Below are 17,997 nucleotides of genomic sequence, written 5' to 3'. Positions count from 1 at the left end.
CAAAGTCCTCAGTGCAGAGCAGGGAGAGATGCTGCACACATGAGTCATTGCCTCTCTTCCCCGAAGCTGCAACCCCCACCCTGTCCCATGGTCACCGCCCCACAGCAAAGACACACTCAGAATGCTCTACAGGATTTTTATTGCTGGTGGGGGCTGGAGGGGACGTGGGATGTCCTGTGGGAAGTCTTCGACACAGAGGCTGGGGATGTGGGAAGTTTCAGAGCCTTTGTCTGGGCCTCTGTCTGGGGCACAGCCCTGGAGGAGAGGGGCGGATCCTGCTTGGGTGGGGGCGTGGCACGTGGATGCAGCTAGGGTTGGGGGTTAAGGGGGGCAGCCTCCTTGTGTGGAGGGGGAACGCGATCTAATGTATCTGGAATATCTTTCATTGTATTTGATGCCACTTTCCTGTAGAGAGAGATGGGGAGAGGTCACTGTGTTTTGCCCCAATCCCGCCCCTAGCCTGACTCCCTGGTCTCTCTCTTCCCCCAAGAAGATTCGGAGGAGACCAGAACTGCGTGGCCCAACTTCTGTGCCTATTTCCCAGAGGGACCAGAGCTTCTTGAAGTCAGAACGCTTCATGCTGGCCTGGCTCTCAAGGCCTGTCCTCTCTGCCCCCACGCCCACTCTGGCCCTCACTGTCCCCTGTCCCCTGTTGATTCAAGGACACTTTCCAGCTGCCCACCCTTTGCTCAGGCTGTTCCCTTGGCCTAGAATGCCACCCTCTCCTTGACTATGTGCAGATCTTCCTGCCTCAGGGCCATTGCACTCCCCGTCCATAGGGAACATTCTCCCCAGATTCCTAGACCCTGCTGCATTTTCCTTCATTCAGATGTCGATTGAAAGTGTCACTCTTCAGAGCAGACCCAGTCGCACTGTCTACAAGAGCCCCTCCCCATCCCTGGTTGTTCTCAACACCCTGTTTATCGTCTTCTCAGTGCTGCGCTCCCTCTGGGCTCCTCTTCTGGAACTCCCTTGTTCATGGGCTGTTCCCCTCCCTCTCACTCCCCCGAATGGCAGCTCCCTGTGGGCTGTGACTTTGTCCTGTTCATCGCTCTCCTTCCCCACATGGACCAGTTCCTGGCCTTGAGCCGAGGCTCAATGAATATCTGTTCACGAACGAATGCTTTCCTAACTCCTCAGACAGAGCCACTGTGGGCCAAACACCATGAAGCGTCCACACTGTGCCAGGCCCCACGCGGTCCTCCAGGTCCCTCCCCTCAGAAGCCCCCATGGCACAGACGGAGAAACTGCGGCTCCTGTTGTCATAGGAGGAGAGGGTTTGCCCCAGCCTGTGTCCCAGGTCTGTGTAGCCCCAGCTGGGGCCTGTCCCCACCACCTGGGGCCATCTCCACATGAGCCTGGCCGGAGTCAGGAACCTGTCCCCCAAGTCTGAGCACCCAGAGAGCCAGCTGTGTGACCGCAGGGACCTTGTCATCCTCCCCAGCCTCAGTTTTCCCAGTGTCTTCATCCATACACCCAGCCCACCCGGGCCCGGGAAGGGGACTCACCGGGTCACTGAAGCTCCGTTCTTCTTGTTGATGTCGTGGATGATGTGTTTCATGATCTTCTTCCCCAAGCGTTTTCCAACCTTCTTCAACCCCCCCCAGATGACGTCGATGACGCCGTCCGGCACTAGGGTCGCCTCATCTGTCTCTAGGTCTGCCTGGGCCGGGGCTCGGCCTGTCCAAGAGACGGGGAGTGTGCAAACATTTCGGTATTGGGAGACCTCCCGATGAGCGTCACGGATGGGAAAGGAGGTCCAGGAACGAGATTCTTGGGGCTCATGGTGTTAAAATGACGGGGGAGGATAGCGGAGCCCCCAGGTGGGTCTCAAGCTGCTGGGAATTGCTTTCTCTCTCCCTGGACACACCCCGCCCAAGCTTCGACTCTGCAAGAGCAAGACAACCACCCTGGAAGGGTGGGGATCACTACGTCACCCGTTGCTGGGCCTACCCAAGGCAGACTTCCCACCTGCTGGACCACCCCTTAGAGAACCTGAGACCCAGCTGATGGGATGTGGAGGGGATGGGGGTGATGAATGGACGACAGGAGAAGCCGGGCACATAAGGGGCCGCAGTGCTCTCCAGGGTCCTCTGAGCCTGGACCCCATGCCCGGGGCCAGCTTCGCACTTCCAACTCTCAAACTCCAGGGTCTCCTCTCCTCTTTTACCTTCACACACCATCCACAGAGCCACCAACAGGACCGGGAGCGACAGAGCAAGCCTCATGGCTGGTGAGGGGGCTCTGGAGGCAGAAGCGGGGATCGGGTCATCAGTGACACCCCATATCCCTCCCCCAGGTCCCTCCCGGGAAGTCAGTGAGCACCTACCTGGACCAGAGAGGGACAGGACAGGTGAGCTCCCACCTTGACCAGTGAGGGCCAGGTGAGATGAGGGAGCCTGGCCTGGCCTGGGCCTTTATGTGGCTGCAGAGGGGTGGGGCAGGTCCCCTTTCCTCCACCTTGGCCTCCCCTGGGCAGGCCTCTGAGTGTCCTCTCACATTTCCATTTGGGCCCCTTGCTGATGGCAGCGGGTCAGGTGGGGCGCAGGCAAGACCCTTTGGCCCGAAGCCTGTGGCTGTCTGTTGCCAGCATCTCCAAATCTCCCTGACTGGGGCGCTGCACCTGCTCCAGCCCTTCCCCCTCAGGGGACAGTCTCCACCTCCCCTACTGATGCACACCCTGCTCCCAGACTCAGGGCCTCTGGATCTCCCTCTGGGTAGCTCAGGGACTCAGTTCACACTGGACCCCAGCCCTCTTCCATCCCGCCCCTTCTTCACAAGCCTCTTCAGCCCAAACAGCTCCCGCTCCACGTCTCTGGGGTCACGCACTTGCCCCACACTCCTACTCCCTGCAGGGCCCCCCCATCTCACTCTCAGACTCGCCCTTCATGCCCCACAACTTGCATCTGGAGCACCCAGGCCTCCCTCCCTGCTCTCTGGGTCTGAACCGCACAGCCCCCTCTCTTCCTTTTGGAAAGGGGTCTTTCCAGCCTGTCTGAACTGCAAAACCTGCGCTGCAAGGCTCCCAGTGTGGGCCCCACCATCCTTCCCCCAGGCCCCCTCTTCCTTTCCTCCCCCATCTCCAAGTCTGCAGGGCCCTGTAAACACTCCATCTGCTGTTCATCACCCTCTCAGGCCCCTCCTGGCACCTGGGTCCCCATCTCCCCTCCCTCCACCCCATCTGCTTCTCAGGGCTGGATCCAGGGCTTCCTCCCTCCTCTCAGCCACCTTTGACCCCCAGTGATCCCTGGCAGCTGGGAGAAGGGTGGCCCAGGATCCAGACTCTAGCTTGGCTGACCTTGTTTCCCCACCACCAAGTGTCAGTCTGGAGATGAGAGGAGATGGTTTGAAAGGGACACACAGATACTACCCTGGCAGCGCTGGAACACCCCTCTGGCCAGCCCTGCACTTCCGGTCCCTGTCAGCCACACTGCTGTCTTCCCAGACATCCGCCTCCCTGGTGAGCCCTGCAGTCCCCAGACACGCACCCAAAGTCTGCTCCATTCCCTGTCCTGACCCAAAAGAAGAGAAAAACAAGTTGGCTTTTACAGTCTCATCTGCATCCCAGCTATTGGGGTTTCTGTTCACAGATGGGGAAACTGAGGCACAGCTCAGAGCATTCAATGGTTTAGTGAATGGTTAGGTGGATGGAGGCATCTTAGTCCCTCCCCTCCCCAGCCCTCTGGCTGTCTCTCTGCCACCCCGCCAGTGTCAGCTTCCTCCCCACAGCACCCCTGCCAGCCTGTGTTTTCCGAAGCTCTGTCCCCAGCCTCTGTTCCATGTATTGATGGGACTTGGGCTGCGGTGAGGTGGGACAGCCCTGTCTGCTCAGACGTATGTGAGGATTCAGAATTCATCTCTTCAAACAAGAGATGTGGCTGGTGACACCTCTTTCCCTGACACCTGGGGAAATAGGCTCAGAGGAGTGTCCCCAGCTCCAGGGCACACTGTGGTCAGCGGAATGCTGAGCTGGGGCCAGGCCCTGGCCTCTGAGCCCACTGACCCTTCCCCTCCTCACTGGGCTCTGGGTGAGTCAGGTGGGACAGGGGAGCGGCCTCCACAGAGGCACCCAAAGCAGGGCCAGGGAAAGCCCTCGTGGTGCAGAGGGTGCAGGAGAGAAAGCAGGCACAGGCATGGGGAGAATGCAGCCTGGCCTGGGAGACACCACAGCCAGCCTGGCCCTTTGCCTGCGGTGGCACCCCTGCTCCCCTCTTCTGAGCACTGAGGGCGTGGGAGAGGAGAGGCCGGTGGCTCCCAGCTCCAGCCCTGACTTCTCTAGTGTCAGCTCTCAGCTCCATCTCTGAGCCCTGAGCTCCAGGGGCGGGGCTGACCCTCGCAGGGTGGGCCTCTCCTTCTCCCTGCAGCCTGGGCTCCGCACCCACTGGGCTTGTCGGGATAGACAAGAGGTCCACAACCCTGCTGGAGGAGGGAAGGAGGGAGACTGAGGGCAGAGGACAGGGAGGAGCAGCTCTGGGGGAAGGGACTTGCTAACCGAGAGGGAGGGAAATAGGCAGAGGAAATAGCAACAGCAGAATTGTGGACAAGATGAACCTGGAGGAGGGAGCGTGAAGGGAAAAAAGAAACAGGCAGGGTCAGGGGGCAAGAGATTCTGGAGGTGGGAGAGAGAACAGAGAGTGGTGGAAGGAAACAGAACCCAGAAAAATGAAGTCTCTTGGGGACAGGAGGTCAGCAGACGGAAGGAGCAGAATCAGGTAGGACGACAGGGACAATGGCGTCGGGAAAGTGGCCTCACCATGACAGTGGTCTCCGGTCTTTTGAGTCACAACAACCCTCTAAACAGGTATTGTGAAGCTGAGATGAGAGGGAAGAGTGTGAGACGCTGAACTCCATGATGGAGGGAGACACAGAGAGGAAGATGGCAGAGACGGGGAGAGCTGAGAACAGTCAGAGAGAGGCAGGGCCGGGAGCTCCAATGGAGAAAGGAAGCAAGAAATGAAGAGAGAACCCTAAGAGCTGGTGAGTGGGACAGAAAGAAATAACAAACAACCCTGGAAGGAACGTCCTCATTCATCTCCCCGTATGTCTCTCTGGCCCCTGCGTTGGACCACGTTTGGGATCCCTGGGACACAGGACACACAAATGCTTCGTGTCACTAGGAACAGCCAGGCTAGTCTCCATTCCAGTGGCCCAGAACACAATCCTGAGCAGTGTATGCAGCTTCTCAGGAGCCCACGTAACCATCCCATCATAGACCAAGCCGTCCTGTCCCTCTTGTATCCTATTGTATCCATAATGAAATGTCAGGGTTGTTTTGCAGGAGCAATGAGAAAACCTGCAAGTCATGTGGCTGGAGCATGCTCAGAAGATGGAACCCTTGTCCTCAGATGACCTGGAGCCACCTAGGAAGCAAAAGTTCCTTAACTGTGGAACTCAATGTGCAGAGAAAGTGGTGTGGGCAGCCTCACGAGAAGGGAGGGGTCCCTTGATTGGTAGCAATCCCGACTTCTAAGATTGTGACACTCCCACCCTCCAATCACATTCCACCAAGCTAGTATTCTGCATAACCACGCCCTCTCCCAACTCCATAAAGTCTGCCCGTGTTTCAGCTCAGGGAGACAGATCTGAGCCTTGCCTGCTGTCTCCTTGCTTGTCAACCTTGCAATAAAGCTCTTTCTTCTCTCCAAAGCCAGTGCCGGTGGCTTCTCCAACCATCGGGCAGTGAGCGCTTGCTCAGTAACCAATTTGGTGACCACAAAGGGACTTTTGTTCTCTTGGCCACCTGGCCAAAGCTCGGCGGCCCCTCAGCAGGGCGATGGTCCTCGTTATTGACCCTGAGCAGCCCCCAGGCTGTTTGAGTCTGGAGGGTCAACTTTGGGCTCTTGCTTCCCCACGGCAGCACCAGCAGCTCTTTCTGTTACTTTCACTCTTGAAAGAAGAAGGCATTGGTGGATGAAGATGTTTCATGGTTGAGTAATCTTAAGAAAGTGACTGTGCTTTACCTCATCTCCTCGTTTGAGCCCCTGGAAATATAAATTTGACTTGTATTTTAGGAAATCCTGGTGGGCTGAGTTGCAAATCTTGGTCTTGGATCTGGGATAATTAGAGACAGTGTAAATGGTTCACTCGGAGTTACTCCTGGTAATCTGGTCCTGAGTACTCTTGGTAATATGGTTCTGAGTACTCCTGGTAATCTGGCTAGCATTCTAATCTATGTTATATGTAGAATTGTCTTGTGTGTTATTGTGTATTAATATTGTTTGTCTAATTTGAATCGGTTGTTTAGGGACTGGGTTCTGGGTGACCACAAGAAATTCTCTTTCGGAACTAATTTTAGGAGGGTCTTCTGACTCTGAGGAAAAGAGGCACTGTTCCCTCCAGTCCTTCTGGATGTTCCCAGGTGACTAAGGTTTTGTGGAGGTGTAGGGGCATCTGCCTGTGACACACAATGACCTCATAGGCAAAACCCCCCAAATATACCTCGGCAAACCTTCCCTGTTCATGGTGAAGCGCCCGACAGTGGCAGCCTGTCCGAGGCTTACTCGCCTGAGCTCTGTTGGTGTTGGAACATGTAAAGGAAACAGCTGACGCCTTGGTAATTCTCGGGGGAGTTGTCCCTGCAAGCTCCACACTGTCAGAATGTGAACCTCATCCCTAGAGAGACCTTGTTTGTTGCAGCCACCTGGGAGTCAGCCCTCTGAAATGGGAAATGTAGATGATCCACCCCATGGAAGCCCTTGTGGATACATTCTTCAAAATTGGGTGATGTTCTCTTATAAGCCCATGAAGAAGAAGAAAATGATTTTCTTTTATAAGACAGGCTGGCCCCAAGACTCATTGGGTCAAATGAGGTGTGGCCTGAGAATAGGTCTTTGAACTATGAGACCATCTTGCAATTAGACCTATTCCGTAAAAGGGAAGAGAAATGGGATGAGATCCCTTATGTGCAAGCTTTCTTGTCTTGATCTCAAAAAAGAAAGGGGTGCAAGCTCATGATCCAGAGGGAGGATGCACAAATGAAACCCTATCCTTCCAGAATCAAAGTCAGAGGGTGACCTTGCCCTTGCCCATTTGTTGTGTCCTACAGCACCTCCACCGCATGCTGGAGGCACAGTTGGAGATGACCAGGAAGGGCATAATGACTCCCCCGATGCCGCTGACTTGGCTCAGTACCCACTTTGTCTAGGAGAAAGGGATGGTCACCCTCCTCATACCCATTGGGGTCCTCAGTTTGACACACAGAACATTCCACCCCACGTAGGGAAATTCCCGTTAAGGCAAGTTCCCCACCAAGGCCAGCCCAGAGGGTTTCTGTAGGTGCATTCCCCCTTTTCCACTTCGGACATATACAATTGGAAAAACAACATGCCTGCCTACCGAGATGATCCCCCACAGAGGGAAAGTTTGTTTCCGTCCATATTTGCTACTCTGACCAACTGCGCCGACATTCAGGCCCTCATGGACACCCTCCTCACCCCAGAGGAAGAGGGGATGATACTGGACAGAGCTCATCAGGAGGCCAAGAGACTCGATGAGTCACAACTTAGCAATCCACTCAGGGCTCCAGTGGTAGAGGCCCTGCCCGGGGTTGAGCCAGGCTGGGACTCCGATGACCCCAGAGAGTGGTCAAGCTGAAAGCATCACAAAGCATGTTTAATAACTGGAATGCAGGAGGGGGGTCGCAAAGCCAAAGAGCCTAAATAATGTCCAGGAGGTGCAATAGAGACCAAAAGAAAGCCCTTTGACTCTCCTACAGAAAGTCTTTGAAGCTTCCGTAAGGTATACTGACATTGATCCAGGACATCTGGGCAACATGAGGCTAATCAGCATGACTTATCAGCCAAGGTGCCCCAGATATAAGGAAACATTTACAAAGACTAGAAGGGGGATTAGGGATGCTGATGTCACAGCTGTTTGAGGTTGCCTTTACAGTGTGTAACAGTGGGACCAGATACCAGAAAGACACAAACAACGGGAGATGAGACAGCAGGCTGCCCTGCTCACTGTACCAATCAGTGGGAATCAACCAAAACCACCACCATCCACTGCAAGAGGCAGATGACCATGTGTAAGACCCTCGGGGTCCCCTTCTTCCAATCATCCTGGGCACGTGACTTGGGGACTAGACAATGTGCCTATTGCAAGCAGGAAGCCCATTGGAAAAAAGGATTCCCAGTCATTCTTAGAAGGTGAGAAAGGAAACTGTGTGCCTGGTGACCAGATGCCCCAATTTGCCGACAGTCACCAAGAATGAAGGGGCCCACGGGTTTCTCTAGACTCCACCAGCATCACTGACATGTCCCTCAGGGAACCCTGGGTGACAACTGCTGTGGGAAAAAGACTTGTAGACTTTCTAATTGACACTGGAGCTACTTATCCTGTTGAACCCCAGACAGGCCATGCCCTCCCTCAAGACCACGTCCATTCCTGGTGAATCTGGGGAATTCTCTCGTTCACGTTTCCTACTATTGCTCAAGTGTCACGTAGGGAAAACATACCTAAAGCACAGCTGTCTGTATTGCCCGAGTGCCCTATCCATTGTGGGGGTGAGATAGACTAACCAAATGAAATGTCCAACTGACTTTTGGACCAGAGAAAGTAGACGTTAATGTGCCCCCAGATCACTCCTGCGCCCTCCAAGACGCCATGTTGCAACCGGGAGAGGAGCTGCAATCAGGAGTCCCTGGAAAACTTCTAGAAAGGCAAGAGCAGGTGTCTGGGCCAAAGGGAGGTGTGGAGGAGCCAAGATGGCTAACCAATGGTGGTAAAGCTCTGCCCAGACGCCTGGGCTCCAAATTTAAGGCAATGCCCTTGACAGAGAAATGAGAAAGAGGGTACAAAGCCTCTGACAGCCACCTTCTCAAATGCCAATCAATCCGACTGTGTCGTTCCCCATATAACACTCCCGTCCTACCAGTGCAAACACCCGGGACCGCAGACAATCATTTTCCACAGAATTTGAGAGCCAGTAACCAAATAGTAGAGGATCCACATCAGGGCATGCCAAATCCTTATGCTCTGCTTACAACTTCATCTGGAGGCTTCTGCTGGTTTACAGTCCTGGACTTCAAGGATGCCTTTCACTGCATACCCCTAAGCCCTCTGTCTCAGGATCTCTTCCTCTTTGAATGGGATGATACCGAGAAGAATGTAAAACAACGATATTGCTGGATGGTCCTCCTGCAAGGATTCCAAAATGCCCCCACCATCTTCGGGGGAGCCCCAGCCAAGGACGTAAGGCATCTCCAGTTATGTGAAGGAGTCTTACTCCAATACGTGGAAGACATACTGATTGCCGGTAAAACTAAGGAAGCTTCAGACCAATCCACGATCATTACTTTAAACTTTGTAGCACAAAGGGGATATAAAGTCTCCCAGGGAAGGGCACAAATTTCTCAACCAGCTTCAAAATATCTAGGATCTGAGTCATCAAAAGGACAGAGAAACTTATGACTGGACCGATGGGTGGCACTAGCTGAGTTGACTATCCCCACCACCAGAAGACAGCTGTGAGGATTTCAGGATTCGCTGGCTTTTGTCACATTTGGATCCCTAAATTACGGCTTATGCCCAAACCGGTATATGAGATTCTTAAAGGAAATGACTATGAACCAATGAACTGGACTGCAGAACGCCACAAGGCATTTTATATCGTCATGGAGAAGCTTCCAGTGGCCCCAGCACTTGGTCTCGCGGACATTAAGAAACTGTTTTCTTTCTGTGTGTGAAAGACCAGGAGTGAGTGTTGCAGCGCTAACTCAGAATTTAGGTGCTGCCAGAAGGCAGTAGCTTATTTTTCAAAACAACAGGACATTGTAACTCAAGATGTCCAGTTTGCCTCCAGACTGTGGCTGCAACCTGGGAACTTCTGCAAGAGCCTGAAACATTTACCCTGGGTTAGCCTCGTACTGTGCACCCTCCACGTCGTGTGCTACTTCTGCTTGAACAAAAAGATGGATATTGGCCTCCTGCAGGGAGACTGGGGAAGTATCAGGCCATACTACAGGACAACCCAGATGTAAACTTGAAGGTGATGTCTCCCCTAAACCTGGACACCCTGCTCCCCAGGACGACAGCAGAACCTGTCCATGGTTGTATACAAATGACTGAAGAAGTTCACTGTAGCAGCCCCGACCTGACTGCCCAGCCTTTGGAAAATCCGGATACGGAAATGTTGACTGATGTAGCATCTTCATGCACTGTGGACTCCAGGATGCTGAGTACGCAGTGGTGACTCCTCAGGAAAACCCAGAAGCAGAAGCCCTCCCTCCAGGTCCGTCTGCCCAGAAGGCAGAGATCAGTCCTCTCGAGAGCAGTGCACCTTGGAGCTAAGAGGAAGGTAACCATTTATATGATGCTCAGGATGCCTCCTCCATCGTGCACGCACATGGGGCCATATGGAAAGAGAGAGGACTGCTAACTTTAAGAAGAAAAGACATCAAACACGCGGAAGGGGTACTGGCCCTATTAGAATCTGTTCTGATGCTGGAAAAAGTGGCCGTAGTACATTGCCTGGACCACCCAAACACTGATAGTTACATAGCTTCAGGACATAATTTGGCCAATCAGGCTGCAACATAGGCAGCCAGAACCCCAAACCCAGATCGTAAGGCGGTAGCACTCCTTCTGAGTGTCGATCTGTCTCTTTTAAGCCTCAATGCTCAGAAACGGATCTAGACAGAGCGGCTGAATGGGGACTGCATGCTCACTCTCGAGGCTTAGATGGTGATCTGTAGCAAACCCCCAGAGCAGGCTGGATTTAGGATGAACAGGGACCAGTGCTTATACCCGGGCACTTAATGGAAGGAATTGTTACTCGTCTGCATCACGGAATCAATCATGGGAGGGATGCCACTTATCATCGGCTCCAAAAGTCTATGGTGGGCCACAAAGGCAAAGAACCATCCAAAAGGTGGTACAAAATTGCCTGAATGTGCCCGGAACAATCCCCAAAGCGGGCCACTTCAATTTATGAAAGGGGTGCCAACCCCAGGGAAAGCACCAGGAGATGATGGGCAGATCTACTTCACTGTTCTACCAAGAGCCGCGGGAAATTAGACCTATTTGCTGGTATTTGTGGACACCTTCACAGGATGGGTGGAAGGCTTTCCATGCAGGACAGAAAAGGCTTTCGAAGTAACCAAGGAAATGATCCCTTGCTAACAGAAACGATGCCTCGCTTTGGGCTGCCTCTTTCCATTCAAAGCGATAATGGAGGACCTTTCACAGGCAAGGTAACACAAGAGGTGTCCGGAGCCCTCGGAATACAATGGAAATTACACGCTTCACAGAGGCCTCAGTCTACAGGAAAGACTGGAAAGATGAACCAGACTTTAAAGAAAACAAGTGCTAAAATATGCCAGGAAACCAATTTAACATGGGAAAGGGTCTGGCCAGTTACCCTGCCTGGGGGAAGAGCAGCCCCAAGAAGCAGGTTTCCATGGATCCCTTAAGAAAGGTGATGGGGGACGCCCCCTTCAGACTCAGTGTTATTGCAGTGTTGCAAATGGTCGTATTGTGAAGGAACTAGATACTCTAAAATGGGGACGGTCTCTAGGGACTGCTGTGTCTGCTACACATAAATATGCTTCTAGGCAATTCATGTTCCCCACTGGCGTCCCCCTGAGAAAGCAGAGTGAGTGAGAATGTGACCCTGGAGCCCTCCTTGGGCTCAAATCCCGGCTCTACCCACATTTGCTATGTGACTCACACAAGTGACTTTAGCCTGCTGTGCCTCAGTTTCTTTCTCCTTAAAATAAGGGCAGGGCCAGCATCCACTGCAGAGGGGTTCTGTGCAAATGTAACGTTTAGGTTTTGGGTGGTGTTCTTTCTTTGAGATTTAGTATAATTCCTTATTTCATCAAGTCTTATTGAGGCCCTGCACCATGCCCAGACCTGTGCTGGGCTGAATGTGGGGACACAGTGGTGACAACAGTCCTGGTCCTGTCCTTCTGGGGCCTGCTTTCCAGTAGGGGTGAAAGACCTTTCCCCAGAGAGTGATGACCCAGGGTGGACAGGGCTGGGATGGAGGTGCTTGACCCTGACTGGAGGTCAAGGAGGGGCCATCAAAGCTGAAACTTGGAGATCACTGGTCTGTGTCTAGTTCATGTCCCACCCTTGTCCTCATCCAGATCCCTTTTCCTCATCCATGGACAGTGTGATAAACAGCTCCTGTGTGCATGACCGTGAATCAACCCAGTGCCTTGTCTTGAGCAGCCCAGCCAGGGAAGAGCAGAGCACAGGGATAGCCCCAGGCTGTGGTCCTCTGTGGTTCTCCACTTCCGGCCTGTGTGACCTTGCACAGGTGACTTTGTTACTGTGTCAGGTTCATTTCTACCTGCTGCACAGAAAGCCCAACATGTTGATGACGAGATTGCAGCAGAGAGAGGGATTAATCGCAAGACAGCCATGTGAGGAAGCCAGAGCAGGACTCTGAAATCTGCTTCCCCAAAAATGGGGACTCAGGGATATTTATAGGATGGCGGGGAAGGGTGATCTGAAATGTGCAGATGTAGGATTGGAGGTGAAGTGAAGTGAGGTAATTTGTGTTCTGCACAAGCGGCGTCAGACACCATGTCTCTTCGTAGGATGCATGTTCACAAAATGGTGGTGTGAGCATGATCTGAGGGTGCAGGTTTTATCCTCTTGACATCAAAAGGTCACCTATCAGACACCTGCATGGGCCCAGTTGATGAACTGGTGGTCCAAACCAGCATGAAGTGGACAAGGAGTCCTCATTCCAGAAAAACAGCTCACACATCCATTACCATGGTGACCCAGGCTCCAGGGAGGTGTTATGTATTGGAACCTGCTTGGAGTCAGGCAGCCTTTTGCCTAAACAGCACAGTTAGCAATGGGAGGGGGGACAACTAAAACCTATAATCGGTAATTGCAAAAAGAAAAAAAACTTTACTTCCTAGCTGCTTCATCATCAATGGCTAACTGTCAGTTTCAATCCCTCTATTCCTTGGTCATTCCCCATTCTTGAGGGATTCGGGGTGACGACCCATCTAGCTCCTTCCTGCTGAGTTGGGGTGTAGGTCTGGGTTAGAGGAATGAAACTGTTAACACTCATTTGGAAATATTCTCTTCTTCCTGGCTTCAGGTTGACATTTTGCATTATTAGAATTTTGGACCTTGCTCAACAGCTTTGGAACAACATCTCAAGGCCCATTTTATAATCAAGTATCTGAGCAGAAGGATAAGGAGTATAGACAACCCAAATTTTAATAGTCCCTTAAAAACGGACCTAATCCCAGTGGGGCTTCCTTCTGATCTCCATGGGGGCAGACATCTGGTCTTATTTCCCATAGTCTTCTGCTCCACTGGATATGCATCAGAGACTGAAGCAATGCCCCACATCCTGATCCGACAGTTGTCATTGACGATGGCTATCAACACAGACTGTCTGCCTAGGGGCCATCACATTCCTAAGGAACTCAAAGGAACAAAGTTATCAACTTCTCGCATCCAGGAGGAGCCATGAAATCTACAGAGCATGTGTGGGTTAGTTAACCAGAGTTCATGCAAAGTTACAACATGGTTTCTTTTCTACCATATGGCTTGTGTTGATCGGGTAACGATTATGTCAACCTTGTGTTGTCAACCTTGTGTTGATCGGGTAACGATTTCACCTCTCTGAGCCTCAGTGCCCCCATGGCATTTAGGGGGCCATGCTCTCAACGTTGGGGGCCAGCTCCCAACGTTCTCATGAGGATGCTTTTGAGATCGTAAAATTCAAAGTCCTCAGTGCAGAGCAAGTAGAGATGCTCCACACGTGAGTCTTTGCCTCTCTTCCCCGAAGGTGCGACCCTCACCCTGTCCCATGGGCCCCGCCCCACAGCAAAGAAGCACTCAGAATTCTGTACAGGATTTTTATTGTGGGTGGCGGGTGGATGGGACGTGGGATGTCCTGTGGGAAGTCTTCGACACAGAGGCTGGGGATGTGGGAAATTTCAGAGCCTTTGTCTGGGCCTCTGTCTGGGGCACAGCCTTGGAGGAGAGGGGCGGATCCTGCTTGGGTGGGGGCGTGGCGGGTGGATGCATCTAGGGTTTGGGGTTAAGAGGGGCAGCCTCCTGTGTGGAGGGGGAACACGATCTACTGTATCTGGAATATCTTTCATTGTCTTTGATGCCATTTTCCTGCAGAGAGAGACGGGGAGAGGTCACTGTGTTTTGCCCCAATCCCAGGGTACCCTGACTCTCTGGTGTTTCACTTCCCCAAGCAGATTCGGAGTTGACCAGACCTGGGTGGATCCACTTCTGTGCCTGTTTCCCAGAGGGACCAGACCTCCTGGAAGTCAGAACGCTTCATGCTGGCCTGGCTCTCCAGGCCTGCCCTCTCTGCCCCACGCCCACTCTTGCCCTCACTGTCCCCTGTCCCCTGCTGATTCAAGGGCACTTTCCAGCTGCCCACCCTTTGCTCAGGCTGTTCCCTTGGCCTAGAATGCCACCCTCTCCTTGACTATGTGCACATCTTCCTGCCTCAGGGCCTTTGCACTCTCTGTACACAGGGAACACTCGCCACAGATTCCTAGTCCCTGCTGCATTTTCCCTCATTCAGATCTCAATTGAAAGTGTCACTCTTCAGAGCAGACCCAGTCACCCTGTCTACAATAGACCCACCCCATCCCTGATTGTTCTCAACACCCTGTTTATCGTCTTCTCAGTGCTTAGCTCCCTCTGGGCTCCTCTCCTGGAACTCCCTGGTTCATGGGCTGTTTCCCTCCCTCTCACTCCCCCGAATGGCAGCTCCCTGTTGGCTGAGACCTCGTCCTGTTCATCAGTCCCATTCCCACATGCACCAGGTCCTGGCCTTGAGCCAATGCTCAATGAGTATTTGTTCAGGAATGAATGCTTTCCTAACTCCTCAGACAGAGCCACTGTGGGCCAAACACCATGAAGCGTCCACACTGTGCCAGGCCCCACGCGGTCCTCCACGTCCTTCCCCTCAGAAGCCCCCATGGCACAGATGGAGAAACTGCGGCTCCTGAGGTCACAGGAGGAGTGTATCCGCCCCAGCCTGTGCCCCAGGTCTGTCCAGTCCTAGCTTGGGCCTGTCCACACCACCCAGGGCCATCTCCGCATGAGCCTGGATGGAGTCAGGAACCTGTCCTCCAAGTGTGTGCACCTAGAGAGCCAGCTGTGTGACCTCAGGGACCTTGTCAGCCTCCCCCAGCCTCAGTTTTCCCAGTGTCTTCATCCATACACCCAGCCCACCGGGGCCCCGGGAAGGGGACTCACCGGGTCACTGAAGCACCATTCTTCTTGTTGATGTCGTGGATGATGTGTTTCACGATCTTCTTCCCCAGGCGCTTTCCAACCTTCTTCCACCCCCCCCCCCCCCACATGACGTCGATGACGCCGTCCGGCTCTAAATCGTCCTGGTCGGGCTCTAGGTCCACCTGGGCCGGGGCTCAGCCTGTCCAGGAGACGGGGAGGGTGCAAACATTTCGGTATTGGGGGGCGTCCTGATGAGTGTCAGGGTTGGGAAAGGAGGTCCAGGAACGGGATTCTTGGGGCTCATGGTGTTCAAATGGGGGGGAGGGTAGTGGAGCACCCAGGAGTTCTCAAGCTGCTGGGAATTGCCTTCTCTCCCCCTGGACACACCCTGTGCACCCTTCCACGCTGTGAGAGCAAGACAGCCAATCCTGGAGGGGTGGAGATCAGTACGTCATCCCTTGCTGGGGCTCCACAGGGCAGATTTCCCACCTGCTGGACCACCCCTTAGAGAACCTGAGACCCAGCTGATGGGATGTGGCAGGGTGACGAATGTACGACAGGGAAAACCGGGCAAATAAGGGACCCCAGAGTTCTCCAGGGTCCTCTGAGCCTGGACCCCATGCCCGGTGCAAGCTTCGCACTTCCAAGTCTCAAACTCCCAGGGGCTCCTCTCCCCTTTTAACTTCACACACCATCCACAGAGCCACCAACAGGACCGGGAGCGACAGAGCAAGCCTCATGGCTGGTGAGGGGGCTCTGGAGGCAGAAGCGGGGATGGGGTCATCAGTGACATCCCGTATCCCTCCCACAGGTGCCTCTTGGGAAGTCAGTGAGCACCTGCCTGGACCAGTGAGGGACAGGGCAGGTGAGCTCCCACCTGGACCAGTGAGGGACAGGGGAGATGAGGGAGCCTGGCCTGGCCTGGGCCTTTATTAGGCTGCGGAGGGGTGGGGCAGGTCCACTTTCCTCCACCGGGGCCTCCCTTGTGCCTGCCTCCCTGTGTCCTCTCACCTTTCCATTTGGGCCCCTTGCTGATGGCAGCTGGTCAGGTGGGGCTCAGGCACGACCCTTTGGCCCGAAGCCTGTGGCTTTCCATCACCCCCATCTCCAAATCTCCCTGACTGTGGGGCCCTCCGCCTGCTCCAGCCCCTTCCCCCTCAGGGGACAGTCTCCACCTCCCCTCCTGATGCAGGCCCTGCTCCCAGACTCAGGGGCTTCTCCGTCTCCCTCTGTGTAGCTCAGGGACTCAGTTCACACTGGACCCCTGGCCCTCTTCCATCCCGCCCCTCTTCACAAGCCTCTTTAGCCCAAACAGCTCTCGCTGCCTGTCTCCGGGGTCATGGAGTTGCCCCACACTCCTACTCCCTGCAGGCCCCCTCCAATCTCACTCTCAGACTCGCCCTTCACGCCCCACAACTTGCATCTGGAGCACCCAGGCCTACCAGCCTGTTCTCTGGGTCTGAACCTCACAGCCCCCGCTCTCCCTTTTGGAGAGGGGTCATTTCAGCCTGTCTCAACTGTAAAACCTGCGCTGCAAGGCTCCCAGCGTGGGCCCCACCATCCATCCCCCAGGCCACCTCTTCCATTCCTCCCCCAGCTCCAAGTCTGCCGGGCCCGGTAAACACTCTGTCTGCTGTTCATCACCCTCTCAGGCCCCTCCTGGAACCCAGGCCCCCATCTCCCCTACCCTCCACCACATCTGCCTCTCGGGGCTGGATCCAGGGCTTCCCCCCTCCTCTCGGCCACCTTTGACCCCCAGTGATCCCTGGCAGCTGGGAGAAGTGTGGCTCCGGATCCAGACTCTAGCTTGGCTGACCTTGTGTCCCCCAACCACGTGTCAGTCTGGAGATGAGAGAGGATGGTTTGAAAAGGACACACAGACACTACCCTGGCAGCATTGCAACATCCCTCTGGCCACCTCAGCACTTCCGGTCCCTGTCAGCCCTGCTACTGCCTTCCAAGACATCTGTCTCCCTGGTGAGCCCTGCAGTCCCCAGACATGCACCCAAAGTCTGATCCCCTTCCTGTCCTGACCCAAAAGAAGAGAAAGACAAGTTGGCTTTTCCAGTCTCATCCGCATTCCAGCTATTGGGGTTTCTGTTCACAGATGGGGAAACTGTGGCACAGCCAAGAGCATTCAATGGCTCAGTGAACGGTTAGCCTCCACAATGGGTATGGGGTCGTGGCTGCAGGGAGAAGGAGAGGCCCACCCTGGGAGGGTCAGCCCCACCCCTGGAGCTCAGGGCTCAGAGATGGAGCTGAGAGCTGACACTAGAGAAGGGCTGGAGCTGGGAGCCACCGTCTCTCCTCTCCCACACCCTCAGTGCTCAGAGGAGGGGAGCTGGGTGGAGGCATCTTAGTCCCTCCCCTTCCCAGACCTCTGGCTGTCTCTCTGCCTCCCTGCCAGTGTCAGCCTCCTCCCCACAGCACCCCTGCCAGCCTGTGTTTCCCTAAGCTCCGTCCCCAGCCCCTGTTCCACGTCTTGACTGGACTGGGGCTGCCGTGAGGTGGGACAGCCCTGTCTGCTCAGACATCGTCCTATGTGAGGATTCAGAATTCATCTCTTCAAAGAAGAGACGTGGCTGGTAACACCTGTTTCCCTGACACCTGGGGAAACCGGCTCAGAGGAGTGTCCCCAGCTCCAGGGCACACTGTGATCAGTGGAATGCTGAGCTGGGGCCTGGCCCTGGTCTCTGAGCCCACTGACCCTTTGCCTCCTCACTGGGCTCTCACTGGTGAGTCAGGTGGGAGAGGGGAGCCGCCTCCACAAGGGCACCAAGGCAGGGCCAGGGAAAGCCCTCGTGGTGCAGATGTGCA

General features: G+C 54.4%; 1 protein-coding gene across 1 annotated transcript; it reads right to left on the bottom strand.

The window, feature by feature from the left end:
- Positions 1-123: 123 nt before the first annotated feature.
- On the bottom strand, positions 124-2,702 carry LOC139042238 (apolipoprotein C-I-like). Its single transcript, XM_070499617.1, has 4 exons — positions 2,330-2,702; positions 2,171-2,244; positions 1,509-1,680; positions 124-405 (listed from the first exon to the last, which is right to left on the bottom strand). Exons 2-4 carry the CDS (start codon positions 2,226-2,228, stop codon positions 309-311), a joined length of 327 nt encoding a protein of 108 aa, XP_070355718.1. The 5' UTR covers positions 2,229-2,244; positions 2,330-2,702; the 3' UTR covers positions 124-308.
- Positions 2,703-17,997: the final 15,295 nt, after the last annotated feature.

The sequence above is a fragment of the Equus asinus genome, chromosome 26, assembly GCF_041296235.1.
Source record: "Equus asinus isolate D_3611 breed Donkey chromosome 26, EquAss-T2T_v2, whole genome shotgun sequence".
NCBI classification, from domain to species: domain Eukaryota; kingdom Metazoa; phylum Chordata; class Mammalia; order Perissodactyla; family Equidae; genus Equus; species Equus asinus.
Note: the sequence above shows the minus strand (reverse complement) of the source record. Positions and strands in the feature narration are given on the sequence as shown.

What these genes read in the sequence shown, in the direction of transcription:
- LOC139042238 (XM_070499617.1), bottom strand. Translation starts at nt 2,228, where the DNA reads ATGAGGCTTGCTCTGTCGCTCCCGGTCCTGTTGGTGGCTCTGTGGATG. An exon ending in TCTGTGGATGGTGTGTGAAG is followed by an intron (nt 1,681 to 2,170) that starts GTAAAAGAGGAG and finishes TCTCTTGGACAG; the next exon opens with GCCGAGCCCCGGCCCAGGCA. An exon ending in AACGGAGCTTCAGTGACCCG is followed by an intron (nt 406 to 1,508) that starts GTGAGTCCCCTT and finishes CTCTCTCTACAG; the next exon opens with GAAAGTGGCATCAAATACAA.